The sequence below is a fragment of the Culex pipiens genome, chromosome 2, assembly GCF_016801865.2.
Source record: "Culex pipiens pallens isolate TS chromosome 2, TS_CPP_V2, whole genome shotgun sequence".
Lineage (NCBI taxonomy): Eukaryota > Metazoa > Arthropoda > Insecta > Diptera > Culicidae > Culex > Culex pipiens.
Genome location: NC_068938.1, coordinates 199480163 through 199502010, shown reverse-complemented (window position 1 = coordinate 199502010; position 21848 = coordinate 199480163). Strand labels below are relative to the sequence as shown.

Here is a 21848-nt window from a genome sequence, read left to right as displayed (position 1 = left end):
ATAGAGCGTGAAAAACTTCATGACTGACGCTTAATGAGAAATAGACGTGAACGGGTGTGTACGTGTGTATGTATCGAGCAATTAAAAGTGCAACATGGATTTAAACTTTCTGTCAAGCTTCTGTGAAGTTTACCATGACAGTTTCGAAAGTTTAACTCCATGTTACCGGCTCACATCTCTCTTTTTAATTTCTCGATTAAATTTATCGAGAAAATAAAGGTATGTAAGAGCAAGGCTGTATATCAAAGGTACTCGTCATCTTGCTTTGCATAGAGTTATCTACGTGCGCATGTATTGCGTGTACGTACACGAAAAAAAGTGAGGTTAAATTTTGTACCAACCAGCAAAACAAATGGTGTGCTAGTGTGTGTGAGATCGGGCTTAGATAGCTCTATTAGTGTGAGTGCATGACTCCGTGCCACTAAAACCAAAACAATAACAAAAGAACAATGGGCCGTGCCAGGAAAACCATAACATAAACAATGTCAGTGTCAGTGGAGTGAGAGAGTCAGAGATAGCGATGATAGGTAGAAAGCCATGATGTAAGAGTGTGTGCAACATGGAGTTAAACTTTCTGTACAGTTGCTGTGAAGGTTCCCATGACACTTCGAAAAGTTTAACTCCATGTTGCACGGATACACTCTCACTTTTAATTTCTCGATTATGTAAACAAAGCTTAAAGCTGTGTTCACAATTGGTGAGAAAACCAGTCTAGGAAAATTTCAAATTTGCAAGCCAAGCCCGAGAGCGTGAAGAAAAGAAATCGCTCCCTCTCCTTCCCAGTCACAACTTTCTAGCAGAACTGGATATTACAGCATTCTATCAGAAATGTTCCATCGTTCTAGCAGAATTCTGCTAGAATATTTCGTGACTGGGTTTGCTCTGCTGTCCGTAGAGAAGGGATATTTCTTGCCTCCTTTCCTTTTGAGCTTCGTACTGGGCCATAGTTATCAGAGAAGCTAAACCCGTTACGCTTCGGCGATTTTTTGGTGATATACGTGGCCATAATTAATATAATTACAAATTTATGGTTTCGGATTCAATAACCTTCATGTTAACACTCAAAACTACGATATTAAACTAGTTAAATTATGCAACCAGATTTGATTGAATTCAATTTGTTTATTGTGATGTCAGTATCATTTCAGAGTAAGATTAAGATGTAAGTTCTTGAAAGAGCCGAACCGCTTGCGATCGTTGGTTCAAAATAAGTTGCCACCAATCTGCTGCACCTTGGCCCGGTTGCGCTTTGCGTTCTCCGCACAAACCTCATCGAACAGCTTGTCGTAGTAAATCTTCACCGTCTCTCCGAACAGCTTTCCCGGGTGATGGCCGTCACGTGCGAGTATCTGAACCAGCCGTTGAAATTTGATCAAATCTTGCGTTTCGCCTCCACCGATCCATTCGCGCATTGCCTCCGATGACAATATACGTTTTTTCTCACGCGCGTTGCGCCACTTGGCCCCTTCCGGTCCACGATCGCACACCACGCACTTGCAGTCGAAATCCAACGTGCTGCCATCGTGTTCATCCCACCAGGCGGGAGCATAGCTGGTGAGAATCTGGTCACCCTTTTGGATGGGACGTAGCACGATGATTTTGATTCTTCCGGAATTGACCACGGAGATCACGTTGGGGTCACACGAGTGGTTGATGAGAGACGCGACGGGGGGCAGTGCTGCCAAAAATCCAGCATCTCCGTTTTCTCTACCAAGAAGCAGCGATGAGGTCGCGCGACCGTGAATCAAGAGGCAGCGAAGCATGAAATTGCGCTGAGCTTCGGTACGGAAGATCGATTGAACCAGCGGGTTCTTCATGAAGACCAAGTAGAAAGCCGTCGCGCTCAGCTTCAAGTTGTGTTCAAGATTGGAGTTGTTGCGATTTGGTTTGGCCTGATGCAACACCTTGAACACATCCAACGGATTTGGATGGGTGAAGTCCAGCTCGAGGGGGTTGGAACCGACGGCAGCATTCGGTAGGCAGTACTTCATCATTTGGTCGATGTTGTCGTTGAATGCCGTAAGCCCGTAAAAGAACAGCCTTGGCATCATCATCATATTATCACTGGCCACATTCAGCAGCTTTGTGACCACGCTGCATTCGAACCGGTGCGTAATCCGTAAATCTTCCTCGCGACACTTCTCGCCACAGTACATGACCGCGAAGCAAAGCGAGCACGGAATCAAACTGTTTAGAAAAGCGGATCCACAATGGGCACACTCAACGAAGCTCCGTACAAACGACAGTGAACAGAGATCGCTCTTCTCATCCAGAATAACGTCTCCGGTTTTGAAGTCGCGCTCGGCCACCAGACCACGACCCATATCTCCGAACTCCTTCATGCGGATGCCCTTGGCCATGAAGGGTATCTTGGGATTAACATCAACGTTGATGTCCACGACCGGGAGTGGGACAGTGCCTTTCGAGTGTCCACCGGCGAGGCGTTCCTTGCAGTTGGCCTCTCGTGCCAACAGCTTTGGCAGCAGCCTTTCCGGATAGTTGCTCTTTCTGGCCAGATCGATGTTGTACAACGCAACCTCGTACTCTCCCAATTCGTAGTAGATGGCGGATCTGAAAAGAATTTTCATGATCATCTCAATCTTGACATTTATAACAATCGAACCAGTCTTACCGATTGGCGTAGCCGATTCCCAGGTGTTCCGAAAGGTTCTCCGCGAAGCAAATGCTCCGATTGTACGACCACAGCGCGTCGTCGAACCGTTTTTCCAAGTAGGCAAAATTGCCAACTTTGCGATGGTAAACGGCCTTGGCGTTATCCTTGCCAACCTCTGTTGTACTAAGCAGCGGGTCATAGCGCGCCACAAACTCCCGGTACACCGAAATGTCCGCGTTCCGCCGGTGGCGCGGCATCTCCAAATTCCACCGATCTTGGATAGCCTTGAACGGGAAGTTTGGGAGCGTCATCGAATTATTTGTTGCCGCTGGTTGAAAACGTAATGGAACCATTTAAAATTTTAATATTTTGCCTATTTGTGTAATAATTTAAAAGAAAATTACTAACAGTTAACTTACTGGAACCGACAGTGAATCGAGAGATTTATCTTGTTTTACTTTTGGCGCCAAATCTGAGATCGCGTCTTTCGCCGAACTGTAATACACGCATAAATCGAATACAAACATTTCGAATTTCGACACAACTGCACACTAATTAGGTTTTACGCCATGATAATTTTGACAGCTCGTGCCTACACTCAAAACTAAAGTTACCGATTTAAAGGGTTGAAAGTATCCTTTTAAACGGTATTCGAGGTTTACCCTTTGCAGAAATTAAAAAGAGAGATGTGAACCGGTAACATGGAGTAAAACTTTCCCAGCTGTCGTTGAAAACTTCACAGAAGCTTGCCTGAAAATTTAACTCCATGTTGCACTTTTAATTTCTCGATATTGGCCTTTAAAAATTTGTATCGAGCTGTCAAATCGCAACATGGAGTTAATCTTTATGTGCAGTTGCTGTGATGCTTACCAAGGCACAAACTCTCACTTTTAATTTCTCGATAGACTGCAATCTTGGTCCAATTCGAGGTCCAATTCATTTATTAAGATGACAAAAATCATTCTGAAATTTAGAGCAGTTAACAGTTTATCGATCGAATACAGTTAGCCACTGCGTTGTCCGAAGACATCACCTTTAACGCGCAGCATCAGCCTAGCTCGGTCACTTTGTTCGCTCCGCTGTCGAACCTCTTCGGCCAGCAAATCATGGTACCGCTTCACCACTTCGCCAAACATCTCCCCGGGATGATGGCCATCACGCGCCAGTATCTGAACCATGTGCTGGAATTTTTCGCAAAGCGGAATCTGTTCCTCAATCTTCTCGGAAAGCTCGCGTTTCGCTTCCGGCGAAATTGGGCTCATCTGCTGGTGCGCCTCGTGCCACTGGGCTCCATCCGGTCCGCAAACCGCGCACTTGCACAGGAAGGCTTGCTCGCTTCCGTCGTGGGCGTTCCACCAGACCGGTGGATAGGCGATGGAAATCTGGTCACCTCTTTGGATGGGGCGTAGTACGGCGATTTTGATCGTTCCGGAATCGACGAAAGCGGCCGCGTTGGGGTCACACGAATGGTTGACGAGGGTGGCGATGGGCGAGAGTGCTCCTAGCCAACCGCCACGATCGTCTTCTTGGTTGAGAGCCAAGGAAGAACACACGCGACCGTGAAGTAGCAGGCAGCGCAGCATGGCGTTACGGTGAGCTTCGGTGTAGAACATTGATGCGACCAGTGGGTTCTTCAGGAATACCAGCTGAAAGGCCGCTACGCTTAGCTTCAACAGGTGCTCCATGGTGCGATTGCGGTTTGGTGTGGCATGATGCAGAACCTTGAACGCGTCCAAAGGGTCGGGATTTGGAAAGTCCAGATCGAATGGTTTGGAACCGATGGCAGCGTACGACCAGCAGTAGTTAAGGTACTCGGTGATGTTGTCCTTGAACGTCGTCAAGCCGTGAAAGAACAATCTTGCCGTGATCAGCATGTTGGCGTAGGTCACGTTGCTCAGTTTGGTGGCCACGGCGCACTCGAATCGATGAACGGTACGGAAGTCTTCGTTGCGGCACTTCTTGCCACAGTACATGAACGCGACACAGCCCGGACACGGAATCAAACTACTGCGGAATTCTGCGCCACAATGGGCACAATTTGAGTAGCTCCGTTCAAAAGATCCAAAGCAAAGTTCGATCTTCTCGTTCAGGATAAGGTCTCCGGCGTTGAAGTCATGAACAGCCACCAAACCTCGGCCCATGTCCTCGTACTGCGTCATGTCGATTCCATTGGCCAGGATGGGAATGCATCGGTTGGCGTCAACGTTGATGTCCAGTTTCGAGACTGGAACAGCGCCTTTGGAGTGACCTTCGTCGATTCGTTCCTTGCAGTTGGCCTCTCGTGCCAACAACTTGGGCAGCAGCTTTTCCGGATAGTTGTGCCTCTTGGCCAGTTCAATGTTGTACAAGGCAAACTCGTACTCTCCCAGCTCAAAATAAAGTGCAGATCTGAGAAAAACAAATATGTTATAATCCTAAAATTTGAACCATCTATTCGCTCTCACCGACAACCGAAGCCGAGTCCCAGCTGTTCCGATCCGGGTTCCGCGAAGCAAATGCTTCGATTGTACTGCCCCAATGCCGGCTCGAACTGCAAACACGAGAAGGCTCGATTCCCAGCCTGCCGGCACCGGATGGCCATCCCGTCGTCTTTGGCCACTTCCGGTGCGCTGATGAGTTGATCGTGGCGCGCGACAAAGTCCCGGTACAGCGCAATGTCCGCGTTCCGGCGACAGAGTGGCACCTCCTGGTCGAACCGTCGGAGCAGGGCGTCGATGGCCGCGGGGTCCATTGCGGGAGAGGGGTTTGGGGCCGTGGATACGGATACACTTGAGAAACTTGACGGCAAACTAGCGCCAGATTGCGCGCGGCTCGCGGAAATGTTCGCGCTCAAATAAAACGTAAACAGAGGATCGAGCGTAACAATTGAAAACGGTTCAGAATGATTTTTAACAATTTTAACAATTTTTTTACTTTTGTTTATGATGCAACTTTTTTAATCGAAGCAAAATTTAAGTAAAATTTAATTTATTAAAAAGTTTGATCATTTTCACTAAGTTGAACTGATTATATGCTGATGCACTCTAAAATATTCTTGACCGCGATTAGAAAACTCGTGATTGATTATATCAAAATCATATTTTTTTGATAATTTAAATCAGAGTGCATTTGACAAGAACCTTAACTTCTTTGTATTTTGGTTTAAGTGTGTACTTCAGTTTTACTGTTTGTGTCAACTGAATTTGGCGCCAAAAGATATAAAGAAAGAATCCGTCTTTTCTACAAAATAGTAAGTATAATTTTGTCTAAATTTCACTAAAGAAATACACATAAATATATCTTTTCCGTTTTTATTCCTCGAGTTTGAAAATGGTCGAAAACGTCGCGTTCCACGCGCTCCAAGATCGGTGGGATTTGGAGATGCCACGCCACCGGCGGAGCGCGGACATTTCGGTGTACCGGGAGTTTGTGGCGCGCCATGACGCCCTCATCAGTGGCCCGGAAGCACCCAAGGATAACACGACGGCCGCTAGGCTCCGTAATGTTGGCAATCGCCACTACCTGGAAAAACGGTTTGACGACGCGCTGTGGTCGTACAACCGGAGCATTTGCTTCGCGGAGAACCTGTCGGAACACCTGGGAATCGGCTACGCCAATCGGTAAGACTGGGTTGATTGTTATAAAATTCAAGATTGAGAAGATCATGGAGATTCTTTTCAGATCCGCCATCTACTACGAATTGGGAGAGTACGAGTTTGCCTTGTACAACATCGATCTGGCCAGAAAGAGCAACTATCCGGAAAGGCTGCTGCCAAAGCTGTTGGCACGAGAGGCCAACTGCAAGGAACGTCTCGCCGGTGGACACTCGGAAGGAACTGTCCCACTCCCGGTCGTGGACATCAACGTTGATGTTAATCCCAAGATACCCTTCATGGCCAAGGGCATCCGCATGAAGGAGTTCGGAGATATGGGTCGTGGTCTGGTGGCTGAGCGCGACTTCAAAACCGGAGATGTAATTCTGGATGAGAAGAGCGATCTCTGCGTTGTGTCGTTCGAACGAAGCTTCATCAGCTGCGCTCACTGTGGGTCAACCTTTTGGAAAAGTTTGATTCCGTGCCTTGGTTGTGCCGCAGTTATGTACTGTGGCGAGAAGTGTCGCGAGGCGGATTTACAGGCTATACACCGGTTCGAATGCAGCGTGGTCACAAAACTGTCGGGTGTGGCCTGTAATAATATGATGATCATGGCAAGGCTGTTCTTTTACGGCCTGACGGCGTTCGACGACAACATCGACCAAATGATGAAGTACTGCCTACCGAATGCTGGCATCGGTTCCAAACCCCTGAATCTGGATTTGACCAGCTCGAAACCGATTGACGTGTTCAAGGTGTGGCACCAATCTAAACTAAGGCATGGTCCATTATCTCGTTGCGTTCCCAATGCGGAGCATCAGTCGAAGCTGAGTGCAGCCACTTTTCATCTGGTATTCATGAAGAACCCGCTGGTTCAATCGATCTTCCGTACCGAAGCTCAGTGTAATTTCATGCTTCGCTGCCTGCTCATTCACGGCCGCTTGACCGCACCGCTGGTCATTAATCGTGTAGACGAAAAGGGCGGTTTCCTAGGAATTCTCTCCCCCGTCGCGTCTCTCATCAACCACTCGTGTGACCCCAACGTGATCTCCGTGGTCAATTCCGGAAGAATCAAAATCATCGTGCTACGTCCCATCCAAAAGGGTGACCAGATTCTCACCAGCTATGCTCCCGCCTGGTGGGATGAACACGATGGCAGCACGTTGGATTTCGACTGCAAGTGCGTGGTGTGCGATCGTGGACCGGAAGGGGCCAAGTGGCGCAACGCGCGTGAGAAAAAACGTATATTGTCATCGGAGGCAATGCGCGAATGGATCGGTGGAGGCGAAACGCAAGATTTGATCAAATTTCAACGCTTGGTTCAGATACTCGCACGTGACGGCCATCACCCGGGAAAGCTGTTCGGAGAGACGGTGAAGATTTACTACGACAAGCTGTTCGATGAGGTTTGTGCGGAGAACGCAAAGCGCAACCGGGCCAAGGTGCAGCAGATTGGTGGCAACTTATTTTGAACCAACGATCGCAAGCGGCTCGGCTCTTTCAAGAACTTACATCTTAATCTCGATCTTAATCTTGCTTTGAACTGTTACTGACATCACAATAAATCAACTGAATTCAAATCTAAAACGTATCTTATTTAAGACTTCATTTGAAACTTTTAATTATACTGAACGGTTGTCAACCTTGGGTTCAATGTTCGCTTTGGCCGTTCTTCAATGGTTCCGAACTGGACGAGGCCCTTAAAGGAGGTATTAGACTTAGGCAAACCAACTCGCACATTTTGACAGTTTGTCTGCGCTGTTTGTTCGCCAACAGAACGAAACAGTCAGAAAGTGCAGAGTTTCGAGTTTGGCAAACTGTCAAACGCGAAAAAGGGTGAGTTAGTTTGTCATAGTCTAATGCCACCTTAACACTTAACATCTCGTGCAGATCTGCAGTTTGACAGTCCGAATCCCGGGGTTGAATGGGAACTTAAGTGTAAAAAGACGTTTCATGCTTTTGGACAGTAGGAATCTTCTCCTTTGTATTTCTTATTAGGTCAACAGGTTAGGACCGATGTTCGCAAAATACAGAGTACAATTGGTGACCATTATCTTCCATACTTGAAGTTCATATAAGAAACGACGAATGCTTGTTCCGAGCGGGTCTTACAGTTCCTCCACCTGGTCCAGTACTCGGTAAATATGTCGAACAGCTCAGCCGCGTTGTAGAGCTCGGCTTTTTCCTTCGTGGCTTCTGCTTCGCGTCTTGCGTGTTGAGTACTCCCTTTTTGTTTCACGTCCGGGATCGCGTTCGGTTGCGGAGGGTACTTCGCCGGCGGTTTCGGGATCGGCTGCGGTGGTAACCCCGCCGGCGGTTTCGGCATCGCGTTCGGTTGCGGAGGAAACCCGGCTGGCGGTTTCGGAATCGCGCTCGGCTGTCGAGGGTTTCTCGCCGGCGGTTTCGGGATCGCGTTCGGCTGTGGAGGTAGCCCCTTCGGCGGTTTTGGGATCACGCTCGGCTGCGAAGGTAACTCCGCCGGCGGTTTCGGTTTCAGCGCAAGCTGCCGCTTCCGGATGAAATCCGCACGTTTACGGCAGCGGCGGCGCGTGGCCGCGTCCGGAAGGCCATTCTTCGATGGAATTCTCTGAATCATCTCCCAGCGATTCTGCCAGTAGCCGCTGAAAACGTCAACCCGATCGCGGAAAGTGCAGGCCGATTCCGTCTGGTTAATCTCACTCCATTGAGCCTGTAGTAGCTCCTTGTCCTCGTCGGATTGCACAGCGTCCATGAACGGGAACGTCTGCGTGATAAAGCGAGCCGTATTACGCGTAATGACACGAATGGTCTCCAGCTGCCCGAGACTTGCGTCGCGCACCAGCTGGACAAAGTCCTGCAGGATTCGCTCGAAAGTGGCCAAGCTGGCTTGCGGCAGGGCGTGGTGGAGGACGTCATCGAGTAGGCAGAACCACACGTACAACTCTTCGGCGATTCCGAGTGGGTTCTGCTGTTGCAATCGCCGAGTCTGGTATTCGAAGGGTTTCTTGCTGCCGGTTACCGGATGGTAGTGCTTCAGCAGACGAAAGATGAATTTGTACTCGTGCTGGAGACACTTGGTATAACCGGTCACAGTCTTCCAGATGATCGCGGATTTGATCGGAAACCATCCACCGTCATCACTCAGCAGCAACTCTTCCGGCTTGTGGTCGGTTTTGTCGACGATTTCCACGATCAGCTCCTCCAAACTGCGGCACAGCGACAAGTAGATCGGGTTTATCGCGGTCACGAGCTGTTTGCCTTGCTTTAACGACTTCATCTGCGCTGTCCAACGTTTAGCGAGGTCGCCAAGCAGTTTCGCGAAGATCTTCTTGTTCAGTACCTTGTCCAGGTCGTGAAACAGCTTGACGTCATTGTCGTGGATCTGGAACACGGTCCGCTCGGGGATATCCTTCAGATGGCGCCCAAGAAAGTGGGGGGCCATGTCCAGCAGCGACTTGACTCGACTGGCGACCACCGCTTCGTGGAACTCCTGCAGGGCAGTGCCTAGTTCATGCGTAGAATTCGTGAACTTGGCGTGAAACTTCGCAAGGAACGCGTTTCTCTGCCCGACCTCTTGCTCGATCTGGAGCAGCTTTTCTACTTGGTCGCGCAATCCCCGCGATATCGAAGCATTGCTGCAAAGCTGCTCGCACAACTCAACGTAGTCCAGATTCGACGAGCTTTGAACGACGGAGAAGATCTGCCGAGCATCGGCGGCGCAAACGTTGTCCGAGATCGTTCGCTGCCGGATGCGGTTGAACGTGGTCAACAGCTCGGAACGATACTGATCCCGCTGCGCTTTCATATTGTCCACGAGGATCTCGGTAATGCTGAGTTGTCTAAAGACAAACAATTAGTCAAGAGTGGTAAGCGCAAAACGGTCAAAATTGTACCTGTACAGCGCACTTGCAGCCTCGGAAAAGGTGGTAGCTTGCTGCAGTGGACCCATGTCCACCAACCGAACTCGGGCTACGAAGCTGTCGTCCAGCAGCATGAGGCTGCCGCAGTTGTGCAGCAGAACCTCCATGCCGGCGTAGAAGATCCGGGCCGAACACTGCAGCTGGCAGACCTTCAGCGGCAACGGAGACTCGACCGCAATGAATTCCAGCCTGTTGAGGCTCTCGAACATGACTGTCGGTCCTCCGAAAGGTTCCGTCCAATCATCGCCAAACGGAAGATCGTCAACCTGTTCGGATTCTGCAAGAAAAATGCTTCTTTAAAATTGAAACAGCTCCAAGCCAAGCTCCTTTAACTCACCACCTTCCTCCTGTCCACCTGCCATTTTAACGGCCACCTTCGGTGCCGCTTGGACATCGCGGATGTTCCCTTCCGGAGCCCCGGAATCGTCCAGCTGCTGTCGTGTCGAATCCATGCCCAAAGCAAGACTGAATGTCGAAATTAGAGGTTTCAACGAAATTATCGTGCAGCGATGGGGGAACTAGCGTTGGCACAGATCCAGGACAATCCGGAACAAAAGATGATTTTGCTCCAAGAAAGTTCCCGCGCTTTCTGTGGACTGATGCTTCTTTTTGATGTGTACACGCAGAACATAATGACTCAAAGAAAATTCTCACGTACACTTTCATGTAAATTTACGGATAATAAGACGAACGAAAAAAATACTAACACACTAAAAGAGCGGGGTGGTTGTTTGTTTTCCACACGGTATTTGTTTGTGCGCTAAGTGATTTTAAAACCTTCTGCCAAATGCCGGCAGGTAATTCAGATCGAATTTAAGAATTTAAGAATTTAAGAATTTAAGAATTTAAGAATTTAAGAATTTAAGAATTTAAGAATTAAAGAATTTAAGAATTTAAGAATTTAAGAATTTAAGAGTTTAAGAATTTAAGAATTTAAGAATTTAAGAATTTAAGAATTTAAGAATTTAAGAATTTAAGAATTTAAGAATTCAAGAATTTAAGAATTTAAGAATTTAAGAATTTAAGAATTTAAGAATTTAAGAATTTAAGAATTTAAGAATTTAAGAATTTAAGAATTTAAGAATTTAAGAATTTAAGAATTTAAGAATTTAAGAATTTAAGAATTTAAGAATTTAAGAATTTAAGAATTTAAGAATTTAAGAATTTAAGAATTTAAGAATTTAAGAATTTAAGAATTTAAGAATTTAAGAATTTAAGAATTTAAGAATTTAAGAATTTAAGAATTTAAGAATTTAAGAATTTAAGAATTTAAGAATTTAAGAATTTAAGAATTTAAGAATTTAAGAATTTAAGAATTTAAGAATTTAAGAATTTAAGAATTTAAGAATTTAAGAATTTAAGAATTTAAGAATTTAAGAATTTAAGAATTTAAGAATTTAAGAATTTAAGAATTTAAGAATTTAAGAATTTAAGAATTTAAGAATTTAAGAATTTAAGAATTTAAGAATTTAAGAATTTAAGAATTTAAGAATTTAAGAATTTAAGAATTTAAGAATTTAAGAATTTAAGAATTTAAGAATTTAAGAATTTAAGAATTTAAGAATTTAAGAATTTAAGAATTTAAGAATTTAAGAATTTAAGAATTTAAGAATTTAAGAATTTAAGAATTTAAGAATTTAAGAATTTAAGAATTTAAGAATTTAAGAATTTAAGAATTTAAGAATTTAAGAATTTAAGAATTTAAGAATTTAAGAATTTAAGAATTTAAGAATTTAAGAATTTAAGAATTTAAGAATTTAAGAATTTAAGAATTTAAGAATTTAAGAATTTAAGAATTTAAGAATTTAAGAATTTAAGAATTTAAGAATTTAAGAATTTAAGAATTTAAGAATTTAAGAATTTAAGAATTCGACGGTAACATTTCAAAAGGCATCATGTACATTTTGCCACTTTCTGGGTAATTGTATATTCTGAAAGTACTCATAATAGGCTACCTCTCCACCAAAAATGAGCAAAAGTTACTTCAGTAAAGTCTGTTTAATCATGATTTTAAATAAAGTAACATAAACAAAATCTCTGCCATCAGCAGTCCCTGTTTATATAGCCCTGTCAACCTGTCAAACAAAAGGCTACATAAATCTCGTGACGAAAAAAAAGCAACAAGAAAAAAGCGCCATGTACATTAGGCGAAGAAAAACGAATCATAACAAAGCGCCCCCCTCAGTGACAGCAGGGTGATATCGACGTTGGTGATTTCAAAAGAAGTTATGTTTGTTTTTCTCAAATAAAATTACGGAAATAATGTTTTATTGAATTTGGATGATCAAGTATCAACAAAAGCAACGTTTTTCATCGTTTGTTATCATTAGAACATCTTATTTTGCTTTTATATAAAAATGGTAATTGAAAATGGATGCTCAACATTCAAATGCGTTTTTCTCAAAACGCATGGTTTGTACATGATGCTTTTTGAAATGTTGGCGTCGAATTTAAGAATTTAAGAGTTTAAGAATTTAAGAATTTAAGAATTTAAGAATTTAAGAATTTAAGAATTTAAGAATTTAAGAATTTAAGAATTTAAGAATTTAAGAATTTAAGAATTTAAGAATTTAAGAATTTAAGAATTTAAGAATTTAAGAATTTAAGAATTTAAGAATTTAAGAATTTAAGAATTTAAGAATTTAAGAATTTAAGAATTTAAGAATTTAAGAATTTAAGAATTTAAGAATTTAAGAATTTAAGAATTTAAGAATTTAAGAATTTAAGAATTTAAGAATTTAAGAATTTAAGAATTTAAGAATTTAAGAATTTAAGAATTTAAGAATTTAAGAATTTAAGAATTTAAGAATTTAAGAATTTAAGAATTTAAGAATTTAAGAATTTAAGAATTTAAGAATTAAAGAATTTAAGAATTAAAGAATTAAAGAATTAAAGAATTAAAGAATTAAAGAATTAAAGAATTAAAGAATTAAAGAATTAAAGAATTAAAGAATTAAAGAATTAAAGAATTAAAGAATTAAAGAATTAAAGAATTAAAGAATTAAAGAATTAAAGAATTAAAGAATTAAAGAATTAAAGAATTAAAGAATTAAAGAATTAAAGAATTAAAGAATTAAAGAATTAAAGAATTAAAGAATTTAAGAATTAAAGAATTAAAGAATTAAAGAATTTAAGAATTTAAGAATTTAAGAATTTAAGAATTTAAGAATTTAAGAATTTAAGAATTTAAGAATTTAAGAATTTAAGAATTTAAGAGTTTAAGAATTTAAGAATTTAAGAATTTAAGAATTTAAGAATTTAAGAATTTAAGAATTTAAGAATTTAAGAATTTAAGAATTTAAGAATTTAAGAATTTAAGAATTTAAGAATTTAAGAATTTAAGAATTTAAGAATTTAAGAATTTAAGAATTTAAGAATTTAAGAATTTAAGAATTTAAGAATTTAAGAATTTAAGAATTTAAGAATTTAAGAATTTAAGAATTTAAGAATTTAAGAATTTAAGAATTTAAGAATTTAAGAATTTAAGAATTTAAGAATTTAAGAATTTAAGAATTTAAGAATTTAAGAATTTAAGAATTTAAGAATTTAAGAATTTAAGAATTTAAGAATTTAAGAATTTAAGAATTTAAGAATTTAAGAATTTAAGAATTTAAGAATTTAAGAATTTAAGAATTTAAGAATTTAAGAATTTAAGAATTTAAGAATTTAAGAATTAAAAAATTAAAGAATTTAAGAATTTAAGAATTTAAGAATTTAAGAATTTAAGAATTTAAGAATTTAAGAATTTAAGAATTTAAGAATTTAAGAATTTAAGAATTTAAGAATTTAAGAATTTAAGAATTTAAGAATTTAAGAATTTAAGAATTTAAGAATTTAAGAATTTAAGAATTTAAGAATTTAAGAATTTAAGAATTTAAGAATTTAAGAATTTAAGAATTTAAGAATTTAAGAATTTAAGAATTTAAGAATTTAAGAATTTAAGAATTTAAGAATTTAAGAATTTAAGAATTTAAGAATTTAAGAATTTAAGAATTTAAGAATTTAAGAATTTAAGAATTTAAGAATTAAAAAATTAAAGAATTTAAGAATTTAAGAATTTAAGAATTTAAGAATTTAAGAATTTAAGAATTTAAGAATTTAAGAATTTAAGAATTTAAGAATTTAAGAATTTAAGAATTTAAGAATTTAAGAATTTAAGAATTTAAGAATTTAAGAATTTAAGAATTTAAGAATTTAAGAATTTAAGAATTTAAGAATTTAAGAATTTAAGAATTTAAGAATTTAAGAATTTAAGAATTAAAAAATTAAAGAATTTAAGAATTTAAGAATTTAAGAATTTAAGAATTTAAGAATTTAAGAATTTAAGAATTTAAGAATTTAAGAATTTAAGAATTTAAGAATTTAAGAATTTAAGAATTTAAGAATTTAAGAATTTAAGAATTTAAGAATTTAAGAATTTAAGAATTTAAGAATTTAAGAATTTAAGAATTTAAGAATTTAAGAATTTAAGAATTTAAGAATTTAAGAATTTAAGAATTTAAGAATTTAAGAATTTAAGAATTTAAGAATTTGAGAATTTAAGAATTTAACATGCGGAATTTTAAAATGTAACATGGAATTGGGTACTAACGCCCTATGTCATTTTTTGTGTACAACGGTAAAAAAACGATTAAAAACCATTTCTAATTACTGTTTTTTCATTTTAGTGCAAAAAAAAAAAAAATGACAAGACAACATTTTTTCGATGGATCAACTATGGTCCCCTTGGAACGAGCTGTAAAGTATACTTTACAGTATACTTATAGGAGCTAGAGTAGGAGCTTTTCTGTCAAGAAGGACAAAAATTGAATTAAAAATCTATTTCAAACTGTTTGTGGTCGTACAAAGGGTCATTGTACACAGAAAAATAATCTTTATCGCTGTAAACAATAATATCAGCAATCTAAGCTTGATTTTAGGACCCAATTCAAGGAAAATTTAAGAATTCGAGCCAAACATTTCATTAGGGCACAAAAGCAAAAACCGCGATTCGAGAAAATCGCATGCAAAAAATGGACAACTTGTTTCAATTCCTATTTAAAAAATAAGCATGACTGATGGTATTTTTACTGATGATTCGATAAAACACACCATTATCCTCAACTCTGCTTTACTGCTTCTTAATTTATGTTGATTTTCGCAATAAAACTCATAATTTTAAAAAATCTCGTTATTAGGCCCTTTTAGCTTTCCAACTGCTGTTCATAATGGGCCCTTTCTAAATGCAATTTCGAAGAGAACTAAAAGGGCACTAAAGCGCTGTCACCGGATTGTTGTTTTGAATGATGTTTATGGGCCCTTTTGTTTAGTTAGAAATAATGAGGAATTCAGTGGAAATTTTGATAACTGGTGAAGTTTTATGATCGAATGGAGCAGATAAGGTATGTGAAACATTAAAATTCTTCAAAAGTGTACTGAACAGCAGCCGCGGGCCGTATTCAATATTGTATTTCGACGAAGTTTTTTTTCTGCAGAAACCCTTGGTGAAACGTTAACCAAACTTTGTTTTGAAGAGAATTAGTGTTAAGAATGTATGAAAAGTTCACTTTATAACATAGAAAGTTCCTTAACCACGAAAAACTAACGAAAAAGAAAAGGGCACAATTGGGTCCTAAAATGGAGCTTAGATTGCTGATATTATTGTTTGCAGTGATAAAGCTTATTTTTCTGAGTACAATGACCCTTTGTACGACCACAAAGAGTTTAAAATGAATTTTTAAATCAATTTTGAAAAATTTACCTCGTGGTCCTTCTTGACAGAAAAGCTCCTACTTGACAGCTCGTTCCAAGGGAACCATAGTTGATCCATCGAAAAAATGTTGTCTTGTCATAAAAATTTTTTGCATTAAAATGAAAAAAAGTGATCAGAAATGGTTTTTAATCGTGTTTTTTACCGTTGTACATAAAAATTGACAAAGGGCTTTAGTACCCAATTGAACTTTTTTTCTGGTTTGGAGTGAACATTGTTATGTGCCCTTTTGTTTTTTTGATTTTTTCAATAGGAAATTGTTTGCTATCAATCTGATTCTTGGAGGGCATGTAGGGAGTGTACTATGGAGTGGAATAGTGGAATAATCCCGAATGTTTACTTTTTGGTTTTGTGCCCTAATGAAATGTTTGGCTCGAATTGGGTACTAAAGCCCTATAAGGCTTTCTAGTCAGAAATTTACCAACACATTCAAAGTATGTTTACATTACAGCTGGACGTTTGTTTGCATCAGGTTTTCTATCTCTTTCTAGCAAAAGTTTTTTTGTCAGGCGACTTCTAGCTAGTTTTTTTGACTGGCCGCCTGATATGTCAGCCAACATACTTCGCAGGGCTGTGACATCTCAAGCTCGATCATTGTTTGCATCAGGACACTGTGACGAGAAGTTCATCATTTTTGGGTTAAATTATATTTTTTTCAATGGGCCTAGAAAGCCTTATGTCAATTTTTATGTACAACAGTAAAAAACACGATTAAAAACCATTTCCGATCACTTTTTTCATTTTTAATGCAAATTTTTTTTTTTGACAAGACAACATTTTTTCGATGGATCAACTATGGTCCCCTTGGAACGAGCTGTCAAGTAGGAGCTTTTCTGTCAAGGAGGACCGCGAGGTTAATTTTTCAAAATTGATTTAAAAATCCATTTTAAACTCTTTGTGGTCGTACAAAGGGTCATTGTACTCAGAAAAATAAGCTTTATCGCGGTAAACAATAATATCAGCAATCTAAGCTTCATTTTAGGACCCAATTGAAGCAATAAAGAATTAAAGCATTTAAGAATTTTTAAATTTTAAGGTTAAAAAGCTAAAGAATTTTGATAGTTTTAAGTTCAACTATTATTTTTTTTATTTTTTTAAATTGATTGAAAATTGACGCATTTACATTTTTAAATTGTTAAACTTAAGTGTTTTTGAATCTGATATTTAATTTATTGAATTATTTATTTATAAGAACTAACATTTTAAATTTTGACAAAACCGACGAAAATCAAAATAACTGAGTATTTTAGATTTGCGTGTAAAAATATGTCGATTAGAGTGTACTTTGACAGGACTTACAATCAATCAAATTTGAACAACTTTTACCGAGTGTGTACTTGTTTACTGCCGCTGCGCTGCCGTTTTTTTGGCGCCAAAATATCCCAAACAAGCAGCACAAGCAGTCGACTCGGATTCAGTAAAGTGCGTGCCGGAAGTTTGCTTTCTCAAGAATATCCGTAATTACTCCTGTCCGAGAATATCCGTAAATCCCAAAATGAACCGAATCAACTCACCCATGGACGAGCTCCGGCGGCGGCTTGCGCGGGAGATTCCGCGTCACCTCCGGGACGTAATGGACGTTTCGGTGTACCGGGCCTTTGCGATCCGCCACCAGCGGCTTCTCAACATTGCGGAACTGGGCAAGAACAACGAGCGGGCGGAAAGGTATCGCGCGGCCGGAAATCGCGCCTATTCGCGGCGGCAGTATGATACGGCACTTGGCCAGTACAACAGGAGCCTTTGCTACGCGCGAGCCGACTCAGAACTGGTGGGCCTGGCGTACGGCAATCGGTGAGTTTGTGGACTTGAAGTAAGATGAGGGAGATTTTAAAGTTTGGGTTTTTCGCAGATCTGCTGTCTACTACGCGCTAGACGAGTACGAGTTTGCGCTGTACAACATTGACTTGGCCAAGGCGCACAACTACCCGGAAAGGCTCATGCCGAAACTGTTGGCCCGGGAGGTCAACTGTAAGCGAGAGATTGGCTACGGACTGTCCCACGGTACGGTTCCGCACCCGTTGGCAGACATCAACGTTGAAGTTAACCCGAAGATTCCCTTCCTGGCCAAGGGAATCGCCATGCGGCAGTCGGACGGCAACGAAGACACTTTGGTGGCTGAGCGAGAGTTCAACACGGGGGACGTTATTCTGAACGAGAAGATTGAGCTGTGTGCTGTCTTGTTCAAAAAGAGTAATTCCTATTGTGCCCACTGCAGTTCGTCGTTTAAGCAGAGTTTGATTCCGTGTCCCGGCTGTGTCACGGTCATGTACTGTGGTGAGGAGTGCCGCAAGGAAGACTTTCGAACCGTTCATCGATTCGAGTGCAGCATCGCTACGAAACTGTGGAGTGTGACCTACACGAATGTGCTGATGACTGCTAAACTGTTCTTTTACGGGCTTACGGCGTTCAACGACAACATCGACAAAATGATGGAGTATTGCTTGCCCAATGCCGCCGTCGGTTCCAACCCTCTCGATGCGGATTTGACCAACCCGAACCCACTGGAAATGTTCAAGGTTCTGCACCAAGCCAAGCCAGAAAGCAATTCCGTATCGAACCAGGTCACGAAGCTGTACGCTGCCATTTACAGTGTAATTTTCTTGAAGAACCCGCTGGTTCAATCGATCATCCGCACCGAAGCTCAGCGCGACTTTTTCCTTCGCTGTCTGGTGACCCACGGCCTCGTAACCATGTCGATGGTTGCCACGTCCAAAGAGCTGGGAACTTTGCCTGTGATTTCCAACGTCTTCAAACACTCGTGCGACCCAAATGTGATCACAATTATCCACGCCGGATCGTTCAAAATGTTCGTGATTCGCCCGATCAAAACGGGGGACCAGATTTTCACCACGTACGGACACACGTGGTGGCGTCCCGGCAATGAAGTCCAAGCTCAGTGCAGGTGCGTTGTGTGTGATAGCGGACCGGAAGGAGCAAAATGGCGCGCAGCCTACCGCGAGGTTCGCCCAAAGTCACCGGAAGTGGAGGAAGGCTTGCTTGGGTTGGAGCGCATGTCTTTTGACATGACCGCCGGGCTGATCAAGTATCAGCGCATCGTGCAACTGATGGCCAGTGAAGGTCATCACCCGGGAGAGATGTTCGGCCGCATGGTGAGGGCATACTTCGAACGACTGGATGATTTTGTTGAGGAGCAGAACGACAAGCGTTATCGGGCCAACCTGCTGCGCATGCGTGGTGACGAGGTTGTTCCCGGTCTGTTTGAAGATTAGGCGAGCTTGAAGATGTTCTTATTGATTTGACTACTTTTTGACCTTTAAAAATCGTTATTTGAACTGTTTAAACATTGACAATAAATAAAGTTGCAATTAACAGTTTTCTTTTATTCGGCAAGAGTACCAACAAATTTCAAACAGATTCTGCGAACGGAATGAACTAATAACATAAAAACATATGAACATAAGAACAAAAAAAACATAAAAACAAAAAACATAAAAACATAAAAACAAAAATATAAAAACATAAAAACATAAAAAAAAACATAAAAACATAAAAACTAAATATGAAAATATGAACATCAAAACTTAAAACTGAAAAAATGAAAAACTTGAAAACTTAACTTCAGAGGCAGTTTTTGTAAATATTGCTCGGTTTGTTCTAGAGGTCATATCAAGGTGCTCCGATTTGGATGAAACTTTCAGCGTTTGTTTGTCTATACATGAGATGAACTCATGCCAAATATGGACCCTCTACGACAAAGGAAAGTGGGGTAAAACGGGCATTGAAGTTTGAGGTCCAAAAAACATGAAAAAACTTAAAATTGCTCGCATTTCAGTAAAACTTCATCAATTCCAACTCTCTTAGATGCATTCGAAAGGTCTTTTGAAGCACTTCAAAATGAGCCATAGACATCCAGGATTGGTTTCACTTTTTCTCATAGCTTTTGCAAGTTACTTTGAAAAATGATTTTTTTAAAACCTTAATATCTTTTTGCAACAGCTTCCAACACCCATATGTACTCCCATAGGTCAAAAGATAGGTAATTTCATGGACTATAAGCCTACGGTAATAACTTTTTGGCCAATCGCAGTTTTTCTCATAGTTTTTCTATTTTTCTATAACAGATTAGTGCGCTGACCACGCGGACGCGCTGTCTTGTTTTTGCATGCTCATTTTCATTTCTTTTATGTCGCTGTTTGTGTGCTTGGGTGAGTGGTTATTATAATTAAATAATGGCATCATTAGTGCGCTGACCACGCGGACGCGCTGTCTTGTTTTTGCATTTTCATTTTTTTTATGTCGCTGTTTGTGTGCATGGGGTGATTGGTTATTATAACTTATTGGACATCATAAGTGCAGTGCTTCAGGGGACGCGCAGTCCTGTTCTTTTCGCGATAATTTTCATCGTAAATGATCGTAAAAATTTATTCCAACTGGCATCGATCGATTTTATGAAGAGTAAAGCGTCATTTATTTACTATTTTTGAAATTTGCTCGCGTTATCTAAATTGTAAAAATATACTAATAAGTCCAGCCCATAGCACTACTGCTCGGCTGGCACGCGTTCGATAAAAAAAAAACTTTTTAAATGATCAATTATCTATCTTTCCGCAGCCGGCTGCCTAAGATTTAAAATTTTCAACAAAATGCTCATGGTCACATCACTGCCACTCGTGAGTCCTGACCTCATACCCATCTACTAACCCCCTCAAAACTCATGTGATACTTTGTCGGAGATGCAGTCGATTGGGCGGTCTCTATCACTCAAGTATCGGACTAACATCCCCATCCACTTCCCCGTGACCCTACTACTGGTCGTGGCCGGCGCCGGTATTGATCAGCATGATAGGGGCCTTTGAGAAGTTGCGAAGCGAGGAAAGATAGCTCCCACCTCGGCCCCCACTTATCTTCCACGGCTCGTGGATGTAACTTCTGGAGGTCCTGGTCAATAACGGAGTAGCAACTGCGGGTGGGCACCTATGCTTATGCTTATGCTTTATGCTAGTTTTTCTATTTTTCTATAACAAACATTTTACAACGATAGTTTTTGCCCCGTAGGCTTCCATAGCGGTACTTTTTGGTCTCAATTTTGTCATATTCGGAATCCTCGGAAAATTTCAGGTAGGTTAGAAGTATTGGCGTTGTAAATTTGATTGAAAAAAATGCCATTTAGAATGAATTAAAATATGTTTTAACAATTTGTTGGATTGGGGGTAAAACAGGTTTTCGCCTACCTGTTACAGCATTTGACGTATTAATCACAGGGTCTATTTCTTCTTTCAAACGTGTTTTATTGAAGAATTTTTTGAATGAAATTTACATCTCCAATACTTCTAACTTACGTGATTTTTTCCAAGGATTCCGAATATGTTAAAATTGAGACCAAAAAGTGCCGTTATGGAAGCCTACAGGGCAAAAACTATCGTTGTAAAATGATTGTTATAGAAAAATAGAAAAACTATGAGAAAAACTGCGATTGGCCAAAAGGTTATTACCGTAGGCTTATAGTCCATGAAATTCCCTAACTTTTGACCTATAAGAGTATGGGTGTTGGAATCTGTTGCAAAAAGATATCAAGGTTTTAAAAAATCAATTTTTAACAGTAATTTGCAAAAGCCATGAGAAAAAGTTAAACCAATCCTGGATGTCTATGGCTCAAGTGTTTCAAAAGACTTTTCGAATGCATTTAAGAGAGTTGGAATTGATGAAGTTTTACTGAAATGCGAGCAACTTTTAAGATTTTTTATGTTTTTCGGACCTCAAACTTCAATGCCCGTTTTACCCCACTTCCCTTTGTCGTAGAGGGCCCATATTTGGCATGAGTTCATCTCATGTATAGACAAACAAAAAAGAAAGTTTCATCCAAATCGACGCAATTCGATACGACCTGTTACACATTGGTGAAAAACTCGCTCTTAAAACATAAAACTCAACAAAAACTTTAAAACTTCAAAATTTTTAAACTTCAAACTAAAAATCTCCAAAACTTAAAAACTTTCAAACCTAAAAACTTAAGTGCTTAAAAACTTGGAAATTTAAAATCTTCGAAACTTAAT

At 40.1% G+C, this 21848-nt stretch overlaps 5 protein-coding genes across 7 annotated transcripts; 2 read left to right on the top strand and 3 right to left on the bottom strand.

Annotated features, from left to right (window-relative positions):
- Positions 1 to 1110: 1110 nt before the first annotated feature.
- LOC120430238 (SET and MYND domain-containing protein DDB_G0273589-like) lies at positions 1111 to 3412 on the bottom strand. 2 transcript variants are annotated; one of them, XM_039595317.2, is made up of 3 exons: positions 3023 to 3412; positions 2633 to 2942; positions 1111 to 2571 (listed from the first exon to the last, which is right to left on the bottom strand). In XM_039595317.2, the coding sequence occupies exons 2-3, from the start codon at positions 2923 to 2925 to the stop codon at positions 1203 to 1205; spliced, it is 1662 nt and encodes a 553-aa protein (XP_039451251.1). In that variant the 5' UTR covers positions 2926 to 2942; positions 3023 to 3412; the 3' UTR covers positions 1111 to 1202. The 2 variants fall into 2 exon arrangements, with proteins under 2 accessions (XP_039451251.1, XP_039451252.1); XM_039595318.2 differs by having other exon boundaries at positions 3034 to 3412.
- A 115-nt stretch (positions 3413 to 3527) lies between these two features.
- LOC120430237 (SET and MYND domain-containing protein 4-like) lies at positions 3528 to 5464 on the bottom strand. The gene is made up of 2 exons (XM_039595316.2): positions 5059 to 5464; positions 3528 to 5002 (listed from the first exon to the last, which is right to left on the bottom strand). Exons 1-2 carry the CDS (start codon positions 5343 to 5345, stop codon positions 3619 to 3621), a joined length of 1671 nt encoding a protein of 556 aa, XP_039451250.1. The 5' UTR covers positions 5346 to 5464; the 3' UTR covers positions 3528 to 3618.
- Positions 5465 to 5726: 262 nt separating this feature from the next.
- LOC120430242 (SET and MYND domain-containing protein 4-like) lies at positions 5727 to 8005 on the top strand. Its single transcript, XM_039595321.2, has 3 exons — positions 5727 to 5843; positions 5917 to 6213; positions 6275 to 8005. The coding sequence occupies exons 2-3, from the start codon at positions 5924 to 5926 to the stop codon at positions 7656 to 7658; spliced, it is 1674 nt and encodes a 557-aa protein (XP_039451255.1). The 5' UTR covers positions 5727 to 5843; positions 5917 to 5923; the 3' UTR covers positions 7659 to 8005.
- A 139-nt stretch (positions 8006 to 8144) lies between these two features.
- On the bottom strand, positions 8145 to 10824 carry LOC120430241 (uncharacterized). Of its 2 annotated transcripts, none has more exons than XM_052707481.1 (3): positions 10426 to 10824; positions 10059 to 10362; positions 8145 to 10004 (listed from the first exon to the last, which is right to left on the bottom strand). In XM_052707481.1, exons 1-3 carry the CDS (start codon positions 10535 to 10537, stop codon positions 8237 to 8239), a joined length of 2184 nt encoding a protein of 727 aa, XP_052563441.1. In that variant the 5' UTR covers positions 10538 to 10824; the 3' UTR covers positions 8145 to 8236. The 2 variants fall into 2 exon arrangements, with proteins under 2 accessions (XP_052563441.1, XP_039451254.1); XM_039595320.2 differs by having other exon boundaries at positions 10423 to 10822.
- A 6236-nt stretch (positions 10825 to 17060) lies between these two features.
- On the top strand, positions 17061 to 19152 carry LOC120430232 (SET and MYND domain-containing protein 4-like). Its single transcript, XM_039595312.2, has 2 exons — positions 17061 to 17625; positions 17684 to 19152. Exons 1-2 carry the CDS (start codon positions 17330 to 17332, stop codon positions 19062 to 19064), a joined length of 1677 nt encoding a protein of 558 aa, XP_039451246.1. The 5' UTR covers positions 17061 to 17329; the 3' UTR covers positions 19065 to 19152.
- The last annotated feature ends 2696 nt before the right edge of the window (positions 19153 to 21848 follow it).

Coding starts and splice junctions, on each gene's coding strand:
- LOC120430238 (XM_039595317.2), bottom strand. CDS start 2,925: ATGACGCTCCCAAACTTCCCGTTCAAGGCTATCCAAGATCGGTGGAAT. Junction 2,572..2,632: donor GGAATCGGCTACGCCAATCG/GTAAGACTGGTT, acceptor AATTCTTTTCAG/ATCCGCCATCTACTACGAAT.
- LOC120430241 (XM_039595320.2), bottom strand. CDS start 10,537: ATGGATTCGACACGACAGCAGCTGGACGATTCCGGGGCTCCGGAAGGG. Junction 10,363..10,422: donor AGGTGGACAGGAGGAAGGTG/GTGAGTTAAAGG, acceptor TTTTTCTTGCAG/AATCCGAACAGGTTGACGAT. Junction 10,005..10,058: donor GCTGCAAGTGCGCTGTACAG/GTACAATTTTGA, acceptor GTTTGTCTTTAG/ACAACTCAGCATTACCGAGA.
- LOC120430237 (XM_039595316.2), bottom strand. CDS start 5,345: ATGGACCCCGCGGCCATCGACGCCCTGCTCCGACGGTTCGACCAGGAG. Junction 5,003..5,058: donor GGACTCGGCTTCGGTTGTCG/GTGAGAGCGAAT, acceptor TGTTTTTCTCAG/ATCTGCACTTTATTTTGAGC.
- LOC120430242 (XM_039595321.2), top strand. CDS start 5,924: ATGGTCGAAAACGTCGCGTTCCACGCGCTCCAAGATCGGTGGGATTTG. Junction 6,214..6,274: donor GGAATCGGCTACGCCAATCG/GTAAGACTGGGT, acceptor GATTCTTTTCAG/ATCCGCCATCTACTACGAAT.
- LOC120430232 (XM_039595312.2), top strand. CDS start 17,330: ATGAACCGAATCAACTCACCCATGGACGAGCTCCGGCGGCGGCTTGCG. Junction 17,626..17,683: donor GGCCTGGCGTACGGCAATCG/GTGAGTTTGTGG, acceptor GGTTTTTCGCAG/ATCTGCTGTCTACTACGCGC.